This window comes from Electrophorus electricus, chromosome 1, assembly GCF_013358815.1.
Source record: "Electrophorus electricus isolate fEleEle1 chromosome 1, fEleEle1.pri, whole genome shotgun sequence".
In the NCBI taxonomy this organism is placed as follows: Eukaryota; Metazoa; Chordata; class Actinopteri; order Gymnotiformes; family Gymnotidae; genus Electrophorus; species Electrophorus electricus.
The window spans coordinates 23,389,783-23,410,048 of record NC_049535.1 but is presented as its reverse complement, the minus strand read 5'-3'; the positions used below and the strand labels follow the sequence as shown (position 1 = coordinate 23,410,048).

The following is a 20,266-nucleotide window of genomic DNA, read 5'->3' as shown; positions in this document are numbered from 1 at the left end:
CTGCTGCTGCTGAAGTTTGTACGACGTAATCAAAATGATCAAACCGGGCCAAAAATGCACTTTCACCTGCGTACACTATAACACCAGCCATATCTACCATATCTCCCATATCTACTGGATTACGATTCGCTGTCGTACATTGTCTTCACACGGTGAGGCGAGCCCATGTTAAAGAGAAAGCGAAACTTAAAAACTTTAACTGTAATAGGCTCGCTCCAGCACGTCAGAGTAAATGGCTCAGCCGAAGTAAGTTCTGTTCATTTCTATTTGTCCCAGTGCTTATTAATTATAGGCTAGAATCTTTTCTAGCAGTTTTGTTTAAAATAGTTTCCAAAGACTACTTTGCAGTTTTAACATCCTACTATTGGAAGTGAAAACAAGAAAACACGGTCATTGAATTTGTAACAAGGACTTGAATGTAACATGTTCTAAGGATTTATGATAGCGTTTCCTATTTTAAAAAAAGATTAAACTGTAGTTTAATTGTATAAATCGTAATAAATCCGAACTGAGATATGTCTGTTTAAAGGTTAACAGGAAGTTATTGACACCGACATGACCGAGTTACGTGGCCAGTTTATTCGTCTGTAAAGAAGACATATATCAAAATGACACCAAATCAACATTTTCCCTTCTGTTCGTCAGCTAGTCACCTAGCTATTGAACCTAAATTCACCTCCAACGACAAAATACATTATACGTTGATTTACGTTACTCGGCATTACATGAGCGAAAACGACCTTATATGCTAATAAGCAAATTTTTTATTTTTATTGATTAGATGACAAAGATCTGAACCAAGAAGAGAATTTCAGGCTAGCATACAGCTTTTATTTCAAATGGATCCCCCAAACACGTTAGTAGAAGTTACCCACATGTTTTCTTTAGAGTGGCGTCTCTTGAGACCACAACTCCTTTGTTGGAATTTCATAGAAGGTGCTATATCATAAACAGTGGCCTGAATTAAAAGATAATTTAAAAGCAAAATATAAAATGGTGAAGTTGGCCATTCTTACCACCACTAAGTTCAGCACAGCTGCCATTCTTCATATGTACAGTTCTCTGATGTTATCAGACTCTGATGCTGTATACTGTTTGTATAAAAATATGCCAGTAGCTTTAAACTAAATTCTGTAAAAGAAAAGTAGCTTTAGACTTGCTTCTATAGAAATAATATACAACAGCATTTTCCAGTGCCATCCTGAGCCACACAGTTAACTTCTAAAGCTCATGCTTCTTTATTGGTGACATATAGTTACAAGAAAAAAACATCTTTTTTGGACACTCTGGAATTGTCAGAAATGTGGTTTGATCTTCAAACAAGTCACAACATTAGTGAAACAATCTTGAACCATTAACACAAAATAATTGTACCTTTTCTGGTCAATACTGAACACATAAATTATAAAATTGTACTTCAGAAGTAAGTGGTTCCTGTGATTTAGAAACTGCTAGAACCCACCATTAGCAGTTCAGACTACATCTTCAAAAGTACTTCCCTGAAAAACCTGTTAATTCATATTTCTGGGAGTCCTTGTTTTAACATCTCAGATTATATTATGCCACAGCATATCACAAATTGACTGAAATCTGAACTGGCTCAGCTATATTCAAATTATGTGTTCAGTATTATCAAGATGTATAAGAATACTTTGTGTTATCAGTTTCTACTTTAAATTACTTTTTGTTTTTTCACTATTTAATTCTCAGTGAAAAACAAGATTCTATAAACTAGAAGTGCTTTATTTTTAAAAGGATGGTATAAGTATGACAAATTATATATTTTTTAATACTGGACTACATTTTATAAGTAATTACTATAGAAAGCTAGGTAATTCTAAGGTGTTCCATTTTTTTTCCATTTTATTTATTTATTTTGTAACTATAACTAAAGAGACAAGCTGTGACTAATAATTTCAGCAACAAAAAATTCCAAAAGAGGTTGATGGAAAGATGGAAGATGCTAGTTCCACAGCCATTTGAAGCCCCAGTGTAATTATTTTCTGGAGACATATGTTGATCTTTTATACTATTTGAATTTACTTGCAACTTTTGTTCCCATGCTAATGCTCAATGAGGAACTAGACACAAGGCATGCTTTGATTCCCAAATGAGGTTTAAAAACATTTAAAAATATTCACAAATAACAATCATATTTTGTCCTCTTATCTCATATTAAATATTATCATATTGTGTTGCAAGATCTGTTGAACATTTAAGCGTGTATGAAAATATTGCCTGATTTAATGTTCTTTTTGGCACAGAGAACAAATAAAGCAAGTACTAGAAAAATACATCTCAGACACCTTCAGAGACATTGCAACAGTGAGGAAATTTTGTGACAGAGAGCCAAAATGGACTCTACAGAGGGAATCGGAGCTAGACATGATGAGAGACATCAAAGACCAGGCAGACCAAATCTCTCTGAAATTCGACCATGTACAGAAGGCAGAGAATAAAGCCAAGGCTTTTGGCGAGTATCTATGGAGTGGTATGACCCAGGTCACAGCAGACTCCAGGAAGGAGGAACTGGAGAAAGAGCTGGGGTCAGTCCTGAAGGATACTCTGGAGGGACTGGAGAAACTCCATCACTTCCTGGATGCAATAGAGAGGCTAGCAGTCACCTCACTGTTTGTGTTTACGAGTGAAAGCATTGTGCCAAGAGGGTTGAGCGCCGCGGCTGTTCGATCACTGATCTCTACAACCAGAGTTGTGTCTCCACTTCTCATCCACTTCAAGAGAGATGCAAGTGCTTTCTTCATGCCCATCCTCTGCAATGTGGAGGTCTTGGCCTTCCAGCTGGACAAGTACATCCGCATCACAAAGCAGCTCTGCGAGAGAATGGAGAAAAAGTCAGAGTTTATTTCTATTATTATTATTATTATTATTATTATTATTATTATGATTATGAATTATGATTTTAGTAAAGTTTCTCCCAATGCTTTTGTGGAACTGTGTTTTCTTCTTTGCAGATCCAAGAGTGTTTTATATTCTGGAGATATTCGTGAGTATGTATTACACTAAATTGAATAAAAATGTATTAATATATTAGCCTTTCTAAAATGGTAAGGTCTTTTTTTTCTTCCTAGGCCTCTACACACTAATAACAAAGTAATATTCTAACATTAAGGCTAAACTTTAGTAATCAAACATTAATTTTACTTTGCTTATATCTGAACATCGAATTGACATGTATTTCATCACATATTACACTGCAGCTGGGAAAATTCCAAACCTTCCCTGGAGTTTATTTTGAACATGGGTGAGGAGTCAGTGTGTAACTTGTATGACCACTTAAAAATGCTAATCAGTATCAGGTAAAATCATTTCTTCTCTTATACAAATATATTTGCATTTTGAGGATTTGTGGTGCATTGATAATTTTTTTCTTTACCTCCTGACCATTTCAGGATGGAAGAGTCATTCAGGCTGACGTTCCTTTTTAGTGATGAGGCCCAGCACTTCATTGACGTATTCAGTCAGCGTGGCTCCAGAATGCTTCAGTTCCTCTCTGATTTAGAGGAGGCTGCAGTTCAGCTGGATAGGATGAAGCTGGGATCCAGCATCTCCACTGTGGCTGGAAGTTCTGTAGGCATCGCAGGAGGTGTCTTGTCCATCGTAGGCTTAGCTCTTGCCCCTGTCACTGCGGGGGTGTCCCTGGCCCTCACATTGACAGGGGTTGGACTGGGAGTCACCAGTGGAGTTAACAGCTTAGTCACGGGCATCACTGAAATAGCAGTAAACAGCCATCATGGGCAGAATGCCAATAATATCTTTATCAGGTTTATGGAGGATGTGCAGAATGTTCTAGATTGTGTGGAGCAAGTAGCCAACAGTGAGGGTCCTGTAGCAAGCCCTCAGAAGGTTGATATGGCCTATGGAGCAGCGAAATTATTAGCAAATACTGGAGCAGTAGCCAAAGGTATTGATGCCCTTGTAGATGGGGCATCAGCTGTGAAGGTCCTTAGGAGTGAAGAGGTGGTTATGAATGCAGTCGGTTTAGGGCTTCAGGAGGCTAAAGCAGGTCGGAGCATCCCTAGCCTTGCTGCAGACCTGCCTGACATTGGGCAGCTAGCCAAGGGCACTCCTCTGACCCTTTCAAAGTCAGCTAGGGCTGGACTTATTGGATTCAATGCCTTCTTCATTGGTGTTGATGCCCTGTTTATCTGTAAAGAAAGCATAAGCCTGGCCAAAGGGAAGAAAAGTGAAACCTCTCAGCTAATCCGCTCTAGAGCATCTCTGTGGCGCTCAGAAGTGGAGGCATGGGAGAAGATGTACAAGTGTATTCGTGAAGGGATTTGGAATTTCTGCAAAAATCAAAAAATTCTAGAACAGCCCTTTCACCCTTAAACAGATACCTCAACCAAAAATGCCCACAAACCAGGGAACAGAGCTCTAATCAAAGTAATCATTGACATATTAATTTATTTGAATCTTGTTCCTAGAATTACAACTAAAATAGCTAAAATTGCTTTTATTTATCAGTCACAATTGTGACAACAGGTTACTTGTGGGGGTGTGAAATACTTGCTTTGGCACTATCAATAATGCATTTTTGTCACCAAAATCAATAACAGGTTTCTATATTTATTTGAATTGTTAATGTATGCTATCTATGATATTCCAGAAGAACCAGAAAATTCTAGAGCAAGCCTTTTACTTATCAGCACCTGAAACAGAGTCTTAGCAAGACTGAATTGCTGCACATTTACAAACAACTGGTCCTTGCAGAGATCTTGCCATTTCTTTTCAGAGCTCTTCCATCTGAGAATGCAAGGAACCTTGACCAGCTGTTATTCTTAGATCACAAACTTGACTTGGTCACGCAGGTTTCTCCTCTTCAACATTTGGAGAATTTGCCGTTTTCTCTCCAGGGAGGCCAACCAGGTGCTTGTTTAGTCTCGTGCCATCTCCAAGCTTCAATGCTGCAACTCTCTCATGGTGGGTCTTCCTTGCATGCAGTCAGGCCCTTGCAACTGATCCGGAACATTGCAGCATGGCTTACCTAAAGCATGCCTACATTTTCCCATGTCATTCCACTATTCCCATGTCATTCCTACAATAATTAAAACCTAATCTGTACATCTAACCCTTTGAGATTCAAGTATGACCCGGCCAACATCCTTCAAGATTCATGGAAGACCAGCATCAAGACTCTTCTCCATTGTAGCACCCAATTGGAGAAGTAAACTTCCACTGGGTGTCTAAACAAGTCCCTCACCATCTTCACTAGTCAGCTAGTAAAAAATCAGCTCTTTAAAAAAGCACCTTAATTAAACCTAATCAAGCAGTTTAAAGGAAGATTTTATATTTGCACTTATATTTGACTCATTTAATAATTGCTAATGAAATGTGTTTAATTTTTTAGCATTGTCAAGTCTGGCAGACTTGGTTAAGAGTATTTTTGGACTGAAACTGATTTGTTCTAGCTGAGGATAGTTGTCATTTTCATGAAAGCTTGCAAAAGTTGTAACTTGTCATTGTGACTGACCAAGTCAGTTGATGCTGTTCTGTTATTTGAATTAAAAGGAAAAAAGCTATGCAGAGACAGTGTCTCAAGAGTCTTATGTCTTCTCAGTTCTATATCTGAACTTGTACTCAAATTTTGTTTCTGTGGTGGAAAAATGAGAGCACATCAGACACAGACAGCTTTATGCATTGAGTAGTAAAAAAAGGTTTATTGAGTTCTGTCTCCTGTATAACAGAGAAAGAGAACTGAACCCACAGTACAGTCCCCCTCCCCTTATACATAGACAATGGCAGTAACGCCCAAAGCGAATAGAAAGAAGAAAAAATGACTCCTACAGTGTATCTGCTAATTCTTGCTTTGGTTATTCTGAGTGCTCAAAGATTCCTCTATCTCTATGTTCTATCTCTATGTTCTATCTCTGTGGTTAGAACAGTGCGTGCATGTGAGCCGCTGATGTCCCTGACTCGCACGCCTATCTACAGACTGTTATGCTGTGACTATAGAAACATAAAGCAAAGTAAAACAAAGCAAAGTAAAGTAAATTTCCACGACAGTTTCTCTCTCTTGATAGAAGAGTTATTTGATACTGTCATTTATGTTACTAATAAAAAACTGTACTCTGCATGTAAATCTTTATGAAGTTTTTTATACCTCAAACTCAAAGATTCCTCAGAATTTATATGATGAATTAATATAACTTTTGTTTAATATATATTAATAATAATAATAATAATAATAATAATAATAATAATAATAATTCAGGTGATAGTTTCAATTCCGTGTACTTCTTGTAGTGAACAGAGAAACAGAAAAAAAAAACAGAAAAAACATTTTATTTTAATTTTTTGAGGTGAAGTATAAGTGGTGCAAACTTCATTTACCTTTATCTGATGGATAATTTTTTTGTGAGGAAGTTGAGAACTGGCAGTTTTGAGAACTGTCAAAAAGCTTTGTAGCCAGAGACTTTCATAGTACCTCTGGTCTACAAGTCTGTGTTGTCAGATTGTGTATTGGTGATCATAAAAAAGATTATTGTTGTTCAAATAAAGGTTTGTGGTGGAAATTCAATGAAACGGGGAGTCAGATGTGAATGATAAGTAAAAAAGAGTTTAATAGAAAAGAAAGATTCCACAGAGTGTGGGGCTCACTACCAAGAGAAGCCCCGAGTCATACAGAGCATTGCTTAATATACAATTCTAACTGTATGCCTTGACCAATCACGGACTTCCTGCCTCTTGTTGCTATGGCTCATACACCAATCAGCTTTAAGCGTTGCTTATCTCTTTCGGGCCGGCTGGTAACAATCTGCTTGAATGTCATCTCTTAATTGCAGGCAATAAAACAATTGCAAGCAATAAAGCAGTTGCAGGCAATAAAACGAGAGACATTTTCCTGCTTATCTGATCTATCGTCACACTCCCTTAAAGTTCTTTGCTTACATAAACATTTTCCTAGGGAACAGGATACTGCTGAATGTATGTGAATCACTGAAGCACATTGAAGCATATAGTATTTCCTTTACAGGTTACACTTGACATACAGCACTGGTGATCACAAAATAATAAAAATAATTAATTAGTTCATACAGCTTTGGAGGCAATTAAATGAAAAATGATATGACACAGGGCTGGCAAACCATTGTGGTGCAGGAAATGTATACTGTACTTGCAGTAATAAGATGTGGAATTAAACTTGTATCATAGTGACTAATAAACAACAAAAATGCATAAATAAATGTATAGGCCAATTTAAACTATATTTAAAATCAATGTAGAGATACAAAAACATTTTACCTCCGGCTATCCACAATATTTTTGTTTGTTTGTTTTTGTTTTAATTACATATGCAGAATGAATATTTATTTGTTATTTAAAACTCATAACTCATATGCCTTACATGCTTAAACCACTAAACCTATTAAACATAATAAGGCTGCTCTAATATACATCTATTTCTTTTCCTTCACACTTTGCTTATTGTTCCTTTTTTCAACCCTCCATCCTCCCATCTGCTGATTTTGATAGAACCACAAAATTTGCTATACTGACTGAACTGCTTTGACCAATCACCAATGTGGACTTCATACTGATGGCATTCATGTACCTACCGCCTTGTAGCTAAAATGTAAATACGTAAACTAAAATACGTAAACTAACAGTGGTGAATTACCGAAGTTTTATTAAAGTTATAGCAGTCTAATTCCTAAATTAGTTCATAACTTGTGCAGTGACAGAATACCATAGATTCAAATGTATCTGCCACAACAAGCAAGATATTGAATAAATTGGAAGTTTATTGATCAGTGAATAAACAAATTATTGACGTTGTGAAACGGGTGCTATACACAAATATGACGGACTTGGCTCAGGCGTACAGAATACCTAACGAGTGACAACCGATGAGAAAAGAAAGGGTGGCGGAGGAGATAAAGAACATTAATCTAATAATAATAATAATAATAATAATAATAATAATAATAAACCAACAACAAAGAAAAAAACTGGGATCAGAGGCAAGAAGTTTTGCACAAACTGTTCAGCAATGGTGCTAACTTTAGCTAAGACTAGCTTATCCCGAACAGTTATCGGAGCTAGCGACACTACCGCAGGGTTGCCTAAAAGGGGAGGTGATTCCCATTATTATATAGACTATCGAGGAAATATTAACCTGAACAGAATTACCTCCAGGAAAGGCAACTCTACACACCTGTTGGGGTTACCTGAGGTTTAATTGCAGTAGTGGCCTACAGCTTCCACTACACCTTCTATCCTTTCATTCATTCCTCTGTCCTTGCATAGGAACCCACTGATTTTATAACTCCCTTAATATTCAAGTTGTAGCCATCAAACTTGAACTCAACAGGTGACAACTCTATGTCTTCCAAATTAAATTTGTTTTATATTAAAACTTTATTTTTTTAATGCAGATTAATTAGACTTGGTTGAAATTATTAATTTGTTGCACAAATTACACATTTGCCCTTTTTGTTTTAACTGAAATTTTCACCTTGTTTTTACACTCTTTGTAAGATAATGATTGTAATTTAAATGACTCCATATGTTTCACTGACTTCTTTGATGCAGACTGTCAGATTATTTGTTGTATGCTTGTGAAGGATGATACATACTGTCTAATATGTGGTTCTCCATTGTTCTATTCTTATGTCCAGTGTTGTAATCATTTTACCAATCTTTTTTATCACACTTCATCACCCTTTCCTCTTTTCTCCTTTTTCAGTGCCTTCATGGTGTTTTCTTCTTCTCTCTTCCTCCTCTCTTGACCCTCCATCCTCTCCTGCTTCTCTTCTCTCTCCCTGGCCAGCTGCAGCACCTCCTCACTGAGGAGCACTGATCCTCCATTAGCAGAGATCATCTCTTGGATCTTAGCTAGAAGGCTGGTCACCTGGTCCCTTCTCCTGCTAGTTTGCCCATGGAGGGCATGGTAGCGCCCTCCGCACCTCTCCACCAGCTTCTGCAGCTCTCCGTTCCCCTCCACCTCATCCTGTACGCTGCACACACGCAGCTGCTTGCTGTCCTTTATGGTGAACAGCACCAGCGTGTAGTTCCAGGCCCGCGGGCCGAACAGCTCCACGTGTTCCTCTGCTACATGACGCTCTCGCTTGGAGAAGGAGAATGACAGAGGCACAACTAGAAGGAGGGTGTGGACGCCATGGTGACAGAGTCTCATGCTACGGACTATCTCCTTCCTTAAGGCTGCAGGCGATGCTGAGGCACCACCCAGGTTGAACCATTCCCAGCCTGGGGTGTCCACAACCACCAGCCGCCTTCCCCCCACCAGGCCCTCTCGGCAGACACTCATCCTGGTCCTCACCCCCACCTGGTCGAAGGCCATGGTGCCCAAGATGGCATTACCAACTGCACTCTTCCCTGCCTCCCTCTCCCCGAGCAGGACCATGTTCAGGCTCGAGCCAGGGGACAGAGGTGGGGACTGTCCTGTAGGAAAAAGACACATAATTTTTTCTAGTTTGCTTCAAACTAAGCTCCATGCAGTGAATAGAAAATAAACACACCAGCTTCAATGTATTTAGATGACTCTAAATCTATTTTTATGGCAAACATACATGCAACACTCATCAATTTGTAAGTGAAAAGTGAACAACACAACTAACATTATTTGAAGATGAACAACTATAATACCTTGTCTTAATAAGGATGCACAACCCCTTTACTCTAAAATTCCTCAAAAAATCCCAAGAATAACAGTTTAAATGTGTAAATCCACATAAAAGCAATAGCACAAGTTGAAATTTACTTGAGTCTAAGAATCACCTCTATTCCAGTCCTTACAGAAGATGTTGGGGCAGTGGTATTTCAGTAGTTAAGTTACTGGACTTATAATTGGGTGGTTGCTGGTTCAGGTCCTGCTGTTGGGCACCTGAGAAAGGCCCTTAACACTCAGTTGTTCAAGTTGTACTGAGACATAATTGCAGGTTGCTTTGAATCAAAAGTGTTAGGTAAATGTGATCTGCATTCATAAATTTCAATTGAAAAAGATTTCACCAGATTTACATATTCTGGATCAGAAAAAACAATTCCCATTTAAATCCGTGATGTTTACAGAACCTGTCTCAACAAAATACAAACATTTTGTGGAGGGTGCATTCATTTTCTATCCATTGTACAGCATATAAACTGCTGCTTCATTAGACATTTGACAGTAAAATGCTTCTTTGTCCCTTTTAAGTTTCTTATTGTGTCTTACAAACTCAATAAGAGTTGTACCTGCAAGTTTTGAATTTCTAATGAACCCTGAAGTCTTATGCATGTGGTATATTATAATATAAAATCCATATCCAAATGTAATTCTGGTTTCTAAAAGTATTCCGACCATGTCTATGTTGTCCTGGTTTGTAAAATTAAATGAGGTTGTCACATTGGCACCTGTGATTCAAGAGAATCACCACAATAGGTCTTCATCCCAAGACTGCTAGGTTGTAACTGATGGATCGTTAGCACACTTACATCACAGGAACTTTCCAATTACCTTCACAATAAAAGAGACTCAATTCTTAACTCAGAATGTGAAGTATTGCCCATTTCCCAGTGATTTTCATACTGAGTTGGTTTGTGTTTATTGCTAATTTTGTTATACCTGACCAATGCCTGCTTTTTTCTTTATATCTCTGCTTCTTGACATTTTGGGCTATTGTCCTAGTTTTTGAATATTGTTTGGATTCTGACCCTTTGTCTGCTTTATGGATTTAAGATTTCTGCTCCATGTCCTTTATGTCCTATTGTAATGAATCTGCATTTATTACAGTGTGGCTCTTAACTAACAGTTGGAGTCTCCCTTGGTACAGAAACATACAGCATTTTTAAAATATTTTTATTTTATTCAAACTTTGATGGTCACATTGTCCACAAAGAAGAGTACTCTTTATTGTATCATATTTTACCTTCAAAAATCTCTAGTTTGAGCTCTAGTTTGGAAAACAATTATCTAATTAAAGTATTTTCAGAAACTTGGATATCAGAGGTATCAGGATATGGGTACTATGTTATGTGGTGACACATAAAATGATGATATATTGTACAACATATTGGCATACATTTTTGGTGTATAAATATATGTTTTGTTCACAAATTTTTTGGGGAAAAAAACAATTTTTGGTGTGTGGTTGTGAAGGATTATACTTACCATCTGTTTCCATCTCCACTCTTCCCCTCTGCCCTCTGCTCTTTTCAGTGTCACCCTGTTTTTCACCACCTCTCATCCTCTCCTCACTCTCCTTTTTGAATGCTTCCCTGACTCTTTGCACATTTTCTTCTCTCTTCCTCTTCTCTTGATCCTCCATCCTCTCCTGCTTCTCCTCTCTCTCCCTGGCCAGCTGCAGCACCTCCTCACTGAGGAGCACTGATCCTCCATTAGCAGAGATCATCTCTTGGATCTTAGCTAGAAGGCTGGTCACCTGGTCCCTTCTCCTGCTAGTTTGCCCATGGAGGGCATGGTAGCGCCCTCCGCACCTCTCCACCAGCTTCTGCAGCTCTCCATTCCCCTCCACCTCAACCTGTACGCTGCACACACGCAGCTGCTTGCTGTCCTTTATGGTGAACAGCACCAGCGTGTAGTTCCAGGCCCGCGGGCCGAACAGCTCCACGTGTTCCTCTGCTACATGACGCTCTCGCTTGGAGAAGGAGAATGACAGAGGCACAACTAGAAGGAGGGTGTGGACGCCATGGTGACAGAGTCTCATGCTACGGACTATCTCCTTCCTTAAGGCTGCAGGCGATGCTGAGGCACCGCCCAGGTTGAACCATTCCCAGCCTGGGGTGTCCACAACCACCAGCCGCCTTCCCCCCACCAGGCCCTCTCGGCAGACACTCATCCTGGTCCTCACCCCCACCTGGTCGAAGGCCATGGTGCCCAAGATGGCATTACCAACTGCACTCTTCCCTGCCTCCCTCTCCCCGAGCAGGACCATGTTCAGGCTCGAGCCAGGGGACAGAGGTGGGGACTGTCCTGTAGGAAAAAGATACTTTTTGCATCATGACAGACTATTGCAGACTGGTGACTTTTTTCTTTTATTAAATTGCACCAAAGTGCATGAACTATACTTCCCATAGACTACAGTATATTGTTAAAATGAATGTGGTTGGCTAATTCCGATAACTTAGACCAACCTGTCTGAGGACAGCTACCACAGCTTCAATAATTCAGGAATGCCACCTTTTTGAAGATGCATTCTTAAGAGGTTGTCAATCTATTTTCTGAACTAACCATAAATTGTATGGAAAAACATTCCAGGTGCACTGTAGATCAGTTCCCTTTACTAATGAGAATGTAGGGGCCTGTAAGTTCCACCTCCAAGAACCTCATTATTAAAAGATATTTTCAGCATACATTTCATCTGGATTTACACAGAATTGGTCCAGCAGTCTTTGCTCTAACTGAATCCCTTTTGACTTCAGTTTCAATTTCACTGAGGCTAACTGTAATAGTCTAACTAGCTAAAGTAGCTTGCAAAGCTTCTCATCTGTTTTTCAATGTAAAGCAAGTGGAAACCAAGATAACATAAAAAGACAGAGGCAAGAGAATATTAGTAGATTATTTGTTAAAACAAAGCAGGACAGTATCAGCATGGCTGAGGACCAGCTCAGAGTTAAATACGAGCCTGTACTCATTTAAGAGTAATTTTGGTAGACAGCTCTAAAACTTTTACAGACATACCCAAAAATGACTTATCATCATGTGCCTATTAAATTGTAAGAATATATTAACATTTTGATAAATGTAAAATAATGGAGGCATAGGAGATTTATTGAAGCTGCATCTCCATTAGACTTAGCTATTATATGAGGACAAAAAGCTGTTCTTCTCCAGTGTATTTCACCAAAGGGAGTACATTTTTAAGATGGCAATAGACAGTGACTAAATGTTTTAGCTTAAATAGGAAAGACTCGAATGTTAAGTCTCACTAAATGATTTACGAACAAGCAGGATACATTTTCAAGCACACTTCCTACATGAGAACTGAATAAATCTGGATTTATATGAGAGTGTGTGTAGAGTTGTCTCAGGACAAAGCACACACAATAAGCAAAAAGGGAGAACAATGTAGATTTTATTGCACAAATACTTTTTTCCCCTCACATAACTCCAAAGTAAAATCGAGAATTGGTGAGAGTCAAACTAATCATTCTCTCACATTAAGAGATTGCACCCTCAACTCTGAGTAGTACAATATTACCAAAGTAATGTAGATAAGGTGTAAGAAAACATTGGCTGTGCTTATCTTTTTATCTGAAGATTTAGTATAAATTATAATTATACTGAATTTACAGTTTTTATCATGTCATGTACTGAATTTGCTGAACCTGACCTTGACAAGTGGATCCTCCTGTTTCTTCCATTGCCTTCAATACTGCTCCAGCACTCACTGATGAAATGTTCGAGTCTTTTCTACTTTAACTAAAAACCCTCAGTAGTCTTACTCTACATAAACTTAAACTTAGATAAAGTTTAAATTACTGAAAAGAAAGAGCATATGATAAACCCTAACTCCAGTATGTTCTTAAGTTGAGACAGTAAAGAAATAGGACTGAAGGCAAGCCCACCTTATCAGTTTATCATCCTTGTTTGCTGGTAGTTATTACTGCAGGACTGCTGATTTAGTCTGCATTTACAATCTCTGTTACTGTCACAATAATTCAAAGTACACACATGATCAGGTTAATATGGCCAGGTTTAGAGTGTTGTATATGATTACATGCCAATATATAGAAAAAAAAGTCATTTCATTCATGTGCCAATTCTAAATAAAAGATGAAAATATAAATGAAATTACTTTCTCACGACAGACGTGCAGAAACAAGTTTATATGTTACTGTAAGGGTTGACGGGACAACGCCCTTACGTGGTTTCAAAGTCCACTTGATTCTCATGCTCACCACCAGAAGCGCCGCTTGTTTCCAGGCAAGGCAGGCAACTGCTTGGAGTCCCAAGCCACTGGGGGGCTTTCGAGGGCTGACACATTGTAAACTACAGCAGTCGCAACGTGCAAAGTTTGCAATGACAGTATGAGACCTGAATTCCCTAAGGGGGACCCGTGGATTTTTGACCAGGGCCTCGACTCTAGAATCGCCGCTTCTCGCTACAAACGTTGACATTTGCACGTCTTGCATACGAGAACGGCTGCACGGAAGTCATCCGTGGAAAATGGAAGAAATTAATGACTATCTTTGCAAGTATAAAGGGTATGTTTTTGCAGTCGGGATGACAACAGCAGAGCACATAGATTCTCTTCAGAGCTTCGAAATACGAGAGAGAGACGTTTTTTTGGTGACTTATCCGAAGTCAGGTGAGAGTTAAGATGGACTTACACTGCGCGATTTCAGTGATCTTATAAGACTGTTAAAGAATACACACGACAGGATGCGAGTAAAATGTTTACAGAAAGAGGTGGAGAGGAAATTAGCGATATCGTGTTTCTAAAGTCAGATTCTATATTGATAGATGTGGGATTAACGTTAAATAAATAAGTCGTAGTGCCTCAGTGGCCAAAATATCACTTCATAACAATATTGCAGTCAGAAAGTCTTTTTGTTTTTTAGCTCATACCCTATTAATCTGCAATAATTAATTTGAGTTTACACGAGAGGTGATTTTATTGGTAGCATGTTTTCACAGGTACAATTTGGGCGCAGAATATCATAGCATTGATTTTCGAGTTAGACGACACGGATGAAACCATATATGAAAACAATCTGGAGAAAATGCCTTGGCTCGAGTACCCCGAGGGTCACTCTGACTACGTGTCTAGACCATCGCCTCGCCTCTTCGCGTCACACCTCACACCAGCTCTCATGCCGCGCGGACTGAAGGGCAAAAAGGCGAAAGTATAGTATACAACTTATTCTTTTTTAATAATAAGGTTGGAATGTACAGATAATTTGAGTTTGTATCTCATATCATATACTATGTTTTGCAACCATAGTAATTTAAAACAAGTAAAATGAAATAATTGAGGTCTAACCTTTGGGAACTCTGAATTACGGTGGTGCTTGAAAGTTTGTGAACCATTTAATAGTTTCAATAGTTAGCATATATTTGACCTAAAACTTCAGATTGTCACACAACTCCTAAAAGTAGATCAAGACCAAATCAAACAGATGAGTCAAAAAATATTAGACTGTGATTTATTTATTTAGGAAAATGATCCAAGACTACATATCTGTGAGTGCCAAAAGTATGTGAACCTTTGCTTTCAGTGTGTGAAATGGTGTGACCCCACTGTGCAGCAATAACTGCAACTAAATGTTTCCAGTAATTGTTGATTAGTCCTGCAGATTGGCTTGGAGGAATTTTAGCCCATTCTTCTGTAGAAAACATCTTCACATCTTCAACTCAGCAGTGTTAGTGGGTTTCCTCACATGAACTGCTTGCTTTAGGTTCTTCCACAATATTTCTATTGGATTAAGGTCAGGACCTGGTCATTCCAAAACTTTACTTTACTCTTCTTCAATAATTCTTTGGTATAATGAATTGTGTGCTTAAGATAATTGTCTTGATGTATGTCCCATATTATTTTGAGATTTTACTTTAGAATTTGCTGGTATAATTTGGGATTCATTGTTCCATCAGTGATGGGAAGCCGTCCTGGCCCAAATGCAGCAAACATGCCTAAACCATAATACTACCATCACCATGTTTCACAGAAGGCATGAGATTTTTATGATGGAATGCAGCGTTTTCCATTCTACAAACATAATGCTTCTCAATTAAACAAACAAACAAAAAAAATAGGGTTAAATAAAAATAAAAATTAAATAAAACATGGTGCCCACTCACACCTTATTTTCCTCAAAAATAAATGACAGAGTCTAATATTTTTTGTCTCATTTGATTTGGTTTTCTTTATCTTGTGGGACAATCCGATGACGTTTTGGGTCAAATTTATGCAAACTTATAGAAACTTCTAAAGGTTTTACAAAGTTTCAAGCACCACTGTATAAAATCCTAGAAGTGAATCTGAATCATTCTTATTCTAATCTTTCTTTACAAATGCTAGATTGTGTATGTAGCCAGGAACCCAAAAGACAATGTGGTTTCTTATTTTCACTTCTGCCATGCATGGACTAGTCTGGAGACCCCTAAGAGCTTTGAGGAATTTTTGCAGCAATATCTTGCTGGAAATGGTAAGGCAAACATATTCTCAACTCAACTAAAGGGTTTCCAACTGCTTCAAGAGTCATTGTGTGGAGAAACAGCAGAATAATGGAACAAAATGCTTGTAGTTCACAAAGAAAACAGAGAACAAGCTGATGTAGAGCACTTCTCTCTGGAGTTTGTAATACAGATCTTTAGAAGGGGTGGATTAGGTTAATAAACCTGTTTGGCTTTGTACATTGCTTGATTGCGCAGTAGGTGGATCATCCTGGTTTGATCATATCCGAGAGTGGCACACACACAGAGATGAGTATAGCATCCTTTTCCTGACATATGAGGACATGGTCATGGTATGTATTCAGTGTCCCTTGAAGTATTTATTTTAGTGTCTGGACAAAGTTAATCCCTTCAAGAATATCAAGTATAGATGTAGATAGATGCGTAGATTTTGTAGAGAGATGTTTTAACATATCTAAGTTGCTGAAACATTTTTTTCCAGAATTTGTTTGAATTCATGTTTGTTAGAATAGTCTTTATATTTCACATAGTTTTTTCACACAGTCTGTTAAATTAAGGATTATGGTGCTCTCAAACCCTGTGAAAAGAGTTATATAATTGTCATGTATCACTAAAAACTGCACTACAGCACAAGATACATTAGTCTACTACATAGTCATAAGCATACAAGTAAAATTCCTTCTAATGCTGGTTCACTGAGGAAATTTTCACATATGCATGTTTGAATGGTTTCTCAGAACATTTAGATCTCATTAACATTTAGATCAGCTTTTACATATGCAAAATACTATTAAGACTCAACTAAATGAAACCTGGCGTCTTCTTAATGCACCGTGAAACTTGAGGATACAAACTCGAATGTACTCTGAGAATGTTCACAAACTCTTCAAAGAAGGAACCCTGCCAGTGAACCAAATTCAGTTTGAAAGCTAATACACAAAATAATTCAGATTAAATATATCTTTCCTTTTTTTTCAGTCAGAAGCTTTAGTATAATCTTATTGTACCTTTATGGACTCACTCTTCCCATGCTGGTGGCTACGGTGCTCCCCCAGGATCTAAGGTCAGCAGTTGTGAAAATCAGCCAGTTCTTGGGACGGGATTTGAGTGAAGCCATGCTTACTCACATCATAGAGAAAGCCACCTTTAAAAACATGAAGAAGGACCCTAAGGCCAACTATGAGTTTCTTCCTGAAGATCTGCTCCAAAAGGGCAAGTTCTTGCGCAAAGGTTAGGACTTAAATATCACACTTCATAGTAACATACATACAATGAGATGTATTTGGCAATTTTTGGTGTTTTAGGTCTGTAATATAACATGTTGAATTATAAGTGATCACATCATGAGCAAATGTTGCATTTGTACATAATTCCAAAGCTTGTATTTTATAAAACCATGTGTGATGTTGCAGGTATTATAGGAGACTGGAAAAACAGCTTCACTGTGGCACAAAATGAAATGTTTGACCAGGTGTATCAGGAGAAGATGAAGGATATCCCATTTAAGTTCATATGGAACATAAACTAAAAGCACAATATTATAAGAAAGACACAGTATCCAAGTCCAGTAATGAATATACGATATTGTGTATTTTTAAAATTAATAAATAAAGTTTTGGGTACATTAAGATTTAAGATATTAATACTTAATATTAGTTATTCAATCTTGTTTGTCTGTTTGTAAAATACTTCTTTTTTTTGTAAAAAATTCAAAGTCCAGACTGTGATGGGCTAACCTTTAACTCCTTAATTCCTCTGCTTTGGATTCCTCATGCTGACTCTGAGAGATTTTCCTTGCTACTGTCACCCTCAGCTTGCTCATGACAAGTCTGAGATCAAGTCTTCATAATTCTGGTATGAGACAATTATTGTAAAAAAAAAAAAATGCTACACAAACATCATTAAATCACATGTGCAAATTTCTGTAATGTTAATATGGACATATCTGAAAATACTGTAAAGTCATAGCAAAACACTCCCAGTGGACCTGCTAATCTGATTCTAGTATGAATCTGTACAATTCATACTAAAAGGTTTTAATTCTCCTTCATGAATGTAGTCATTAGCCTTACAGTAAGCCTAACATCAAGCCTTCATTTAGTCATTTTTAGCAAGACTCATTAGCTTGTTCTGATCAATTACAATAGTAGTTCACTTCAAATAATATTTGAAACAGAGAATAAATATCAGAAGGGACCATAAAAATGGCAAAAAGCTCTACACGCTATTCCAAACATGAGCTATTCTAAAGTGATTCACCAACAACTGAATCACGTCTCAAATTTCAAAACGTAAAAATATACATCTCTAATACTGATTATACTTTCTGCATAGTGCCGAAATGACTAACAGGTTTACTGAAAGTGAACACATAAGAACAATAAAAGACATAAGAATAATAAAAGAATGAGATTATAAATATGAAAGTATACTGCATATGAGAGAGAGATTTACTCACATATCTCCAACCCTTACAGTACCAACATAGTCCTGGTTTTGATGCAAGTCCATTCTGTTACGGTGCTGGGATAATGCTAAATTATTCCCTGCTATGCCACAGTTCTCCCAATTTTACACCACTTTTTCACTTTTAACCCCTGACAAACGTATTTAGGCATTCATAATTAATGATGTTCTGCTCCATTAGTGCTTGTCATTGCCATGGCTGGGTAGCTGTCAAGCTTCTAAAGCAGTACCAGTGATAGACAGCAGGGGTCAGCACACATCTCTAATTTACAGACCCCACTTCGTTCTTTCTGTGCTCCTTTCTACATCCAGGTTAGAGTTTGAGGTGCTCTTGACCATCACCCATCAACCCAGTTCTGCAGTACTGACAGGATTATTATTGGTAAAATTGCTTTAGTGTGGAAATATAGGTGGTGTGATATGCAGCAGTAAATTAATATTGATTAAAAAAAACACTAAGCCTGTCCTGTAGAACAGTGACAGAGTTCATTGCTTCTGCTAGGAAGAAAAAAAAAAAAAAATATATATATATATATATATATATATATATATAAAGATGTAACAGAACAGTGACAGAGTTCATTGCTTCTGCTAGAAAACAGCACGGATTTAAGAAATAGAAAGTGTTACTGTTGTATTCAAAATTCTGTCAACAATTACAACTGAGAATTGCTACTGGGAATTCATGTTCAAAAGGGCAAGAACATTTTAGGCAGTTATGAGCAAATAATCATGACTCTTGTAAGCTTTCAGCCATTTTGCTCTGTAAATTCAGTATGACACATATCAAATGGCAAATAGCAGAAGTAATGAACACTGTCACCAGTGAGCAGGTTGGTAAATCAAGCTTTTTCCAAATGCAGGAGAAGAGCAAAAATCTTTCCATCAAGCCTGTCTGCAAAGCACATAGTTCCTGCTTTCTTATCCTGTTGCATATGCTCTGTTGTCCTGTTATTTCTTCTAGTTCTGCTATAATTGATTATCATTGTAGTTTTACTTGCTTCTTCTTTTTTTCAAAGAACATAACCAGCTGACACTTTTCATCTTTATACTGAAATCTTGCATTGCAAAATGGCCTTATAAGCAAAAAAGAGAAACAAAGATGAAAAGCCATTAGCCTTCACCATTTCTATATTGAAGAAAACCAATTTAAATTAAAATGTCTCATCTGTACATTGGCTGTTGCCTTTGACCCTGAATGCACCTCCTGAACAAGAAATACCCTGGCCGTGAAACTGACTCCCTATCGATGAAAAGGAACATTTTCCAAGTACAGGTTCTTTTTAGCAAATCAAATAATGTAATGTTTCCAAAGCACACCACTACTGTCCTCAAGCTTCTTCAGATTTTTGATGTAGTAAAAGGTACAGTAAAGGTAGCAGATTTTCAAAAGATATGAAACAGCAGGACTTGTTCTGACAATGTTATGACACCAAAGTGAAGAAAAAACTTTGTATGACATTTGGGGGCTTCTTTGCGACCTACACTTGCACATTTTATGTATTGTACTTCAGATCTTAGACCTAGGATCACCATTAGAAACCCTGTAAACCTCCATATGTTGGCTTATGCTGTAGGGAGAACTGGTCCATGCTTTCTTGTAAAACATGCTAAACTAGAACAAACATTCTGTGGGGGTGAATGTTTTTGCTGGGAAGTCACTCTGCTGGAATGAAGGACAAGAAG

General features: G+C 37.7%; 3 protein-coding genes across 3 annotated transcripts; 2 read left to right on the top strand and 1 right to left on the bottom strand.

Moving 5' to 3' along the window:
- The first annotated feature begins 155 nt into the window (after positions 1-155).
- Positions 156-5,546, top strand: apol (apolipoprotein L). The gene is made up of 5 exons (XM_027025086.2): positions 156-246; positions 2,265-2,852; positions 2,973-3,008; positions 3,219-3,317; positions 3,411-5,546. The coding sequence occupies exons 1-5, from the start codon at positions 233-235 to the stop codon at positions 4,348-4,350; spliced, it is 1,677 nt and encodes a 558-aa protein (XP_026880887.2). The 5' UTR covers positions 156-232; the 3' UTR covers positions 4,351-5,546.
- A 3,122-nt stretch (positions 5,547-8,668) lies between these two features.
- On the bottom strand, positions 8,669-13,341 carry LOC113572847 (GTPase IMAP family member 8). Its single transcript, XM_027002739.2, has 3 exons — positions 13,311-13,341; positions 11,129-11,950; positions 8,669-9,423 (listed from the first exon to the last, which is right to left on the bottom strand). Exons 1-3 carry the CDS (start codon positions 13,339-13,341, stop codon positions 8,669-8,671), a joined length of 1,608 nt encoding a protein of 535 aa, XP_026858540.2.
- Positions 13,342-14,058: 717 nt separating this feature from the next.
- Positions 14,059-18,468, top strand: sult3st1 (sulfotransferase family 3, cytosolic sulfotransferase 1). The gene is made up of 6 exons (XM_027002716.2): positions 14,059-14,288; positions 14,618-14,826; positions 15,999-16,125; positions 16,352-16,446; positions 17,170-17,344; positions 17,527-18,468. The coding sequence occupies exons 1-6, from the start codon at positions 14,147-14,149 to the stop codon at positions 17,640-17,642; spliced, it is 864 nt and encodes a 287-aa protein (XP_026858517.2). The 5' UTR covers positions 14,059-14,146; the 3' UTR covers positions 17,643-18,468.
- The last annotated feature ends 1,798 nt before the right edge of the window (positions 18,469-20,266 follow it).

Coding starts and splice junctions, on each gene's coding strand:
- apol (XM_027025086.2), top strand. Junction 3,009..3,218: donor TATTCTGGAGATATTCGTGA/GTATGTATTACA, acceptor ATTACACTGCAG/CTGGGAAAATTCCAAACCTT. Junction 3,318..3,410: donor AAAATGCTAATCAGTATCAG/GTAAAATCATTT, acceptor TGACCATTTCAG/GATGGAAGAGTCATTCAGGC.
- LOC113572847 (XM_027002739.2), bottom strand. CDS start 13,341: ATGGAAGAAACAGGAGGATCCACTTGTCAAG. Junction 11,951..13,310: donor AGGAGGATCCACTTGTCAAG/GTCAGGTTCAGC, acceptor TTTTTCCTACAG/GACAGTCCCCACCTCTGTCC. Junction 9,424..11,128: donor AGTGGAGATGGAAACAGATG/GTAAGTATAATC, acceptor TTTTTCCTACAG/GACAGTCCCCACCTCTGTCC.
- sult3st1 (XM_027002716.2), top strand. CDS start 14,147: ATGGAAGAAATTAATGACTATCTTTGCAAGTATAAAGGGTATGTTTTT. Junction 14,827..15,998: donor TGAAGGGCAAAAAGGCGAAA/GTATAGTATACA, acceptor TACAAATGCTAG/ATTGTGTATGTAGCCAGGAA. Junction 16,126..16,351: donor GCAATATCTTGCTGGAAATG/GTAAGGCAAACA, acceptor TTGATTGCGCAG/TAGGTGGATCATCCTGGTTT.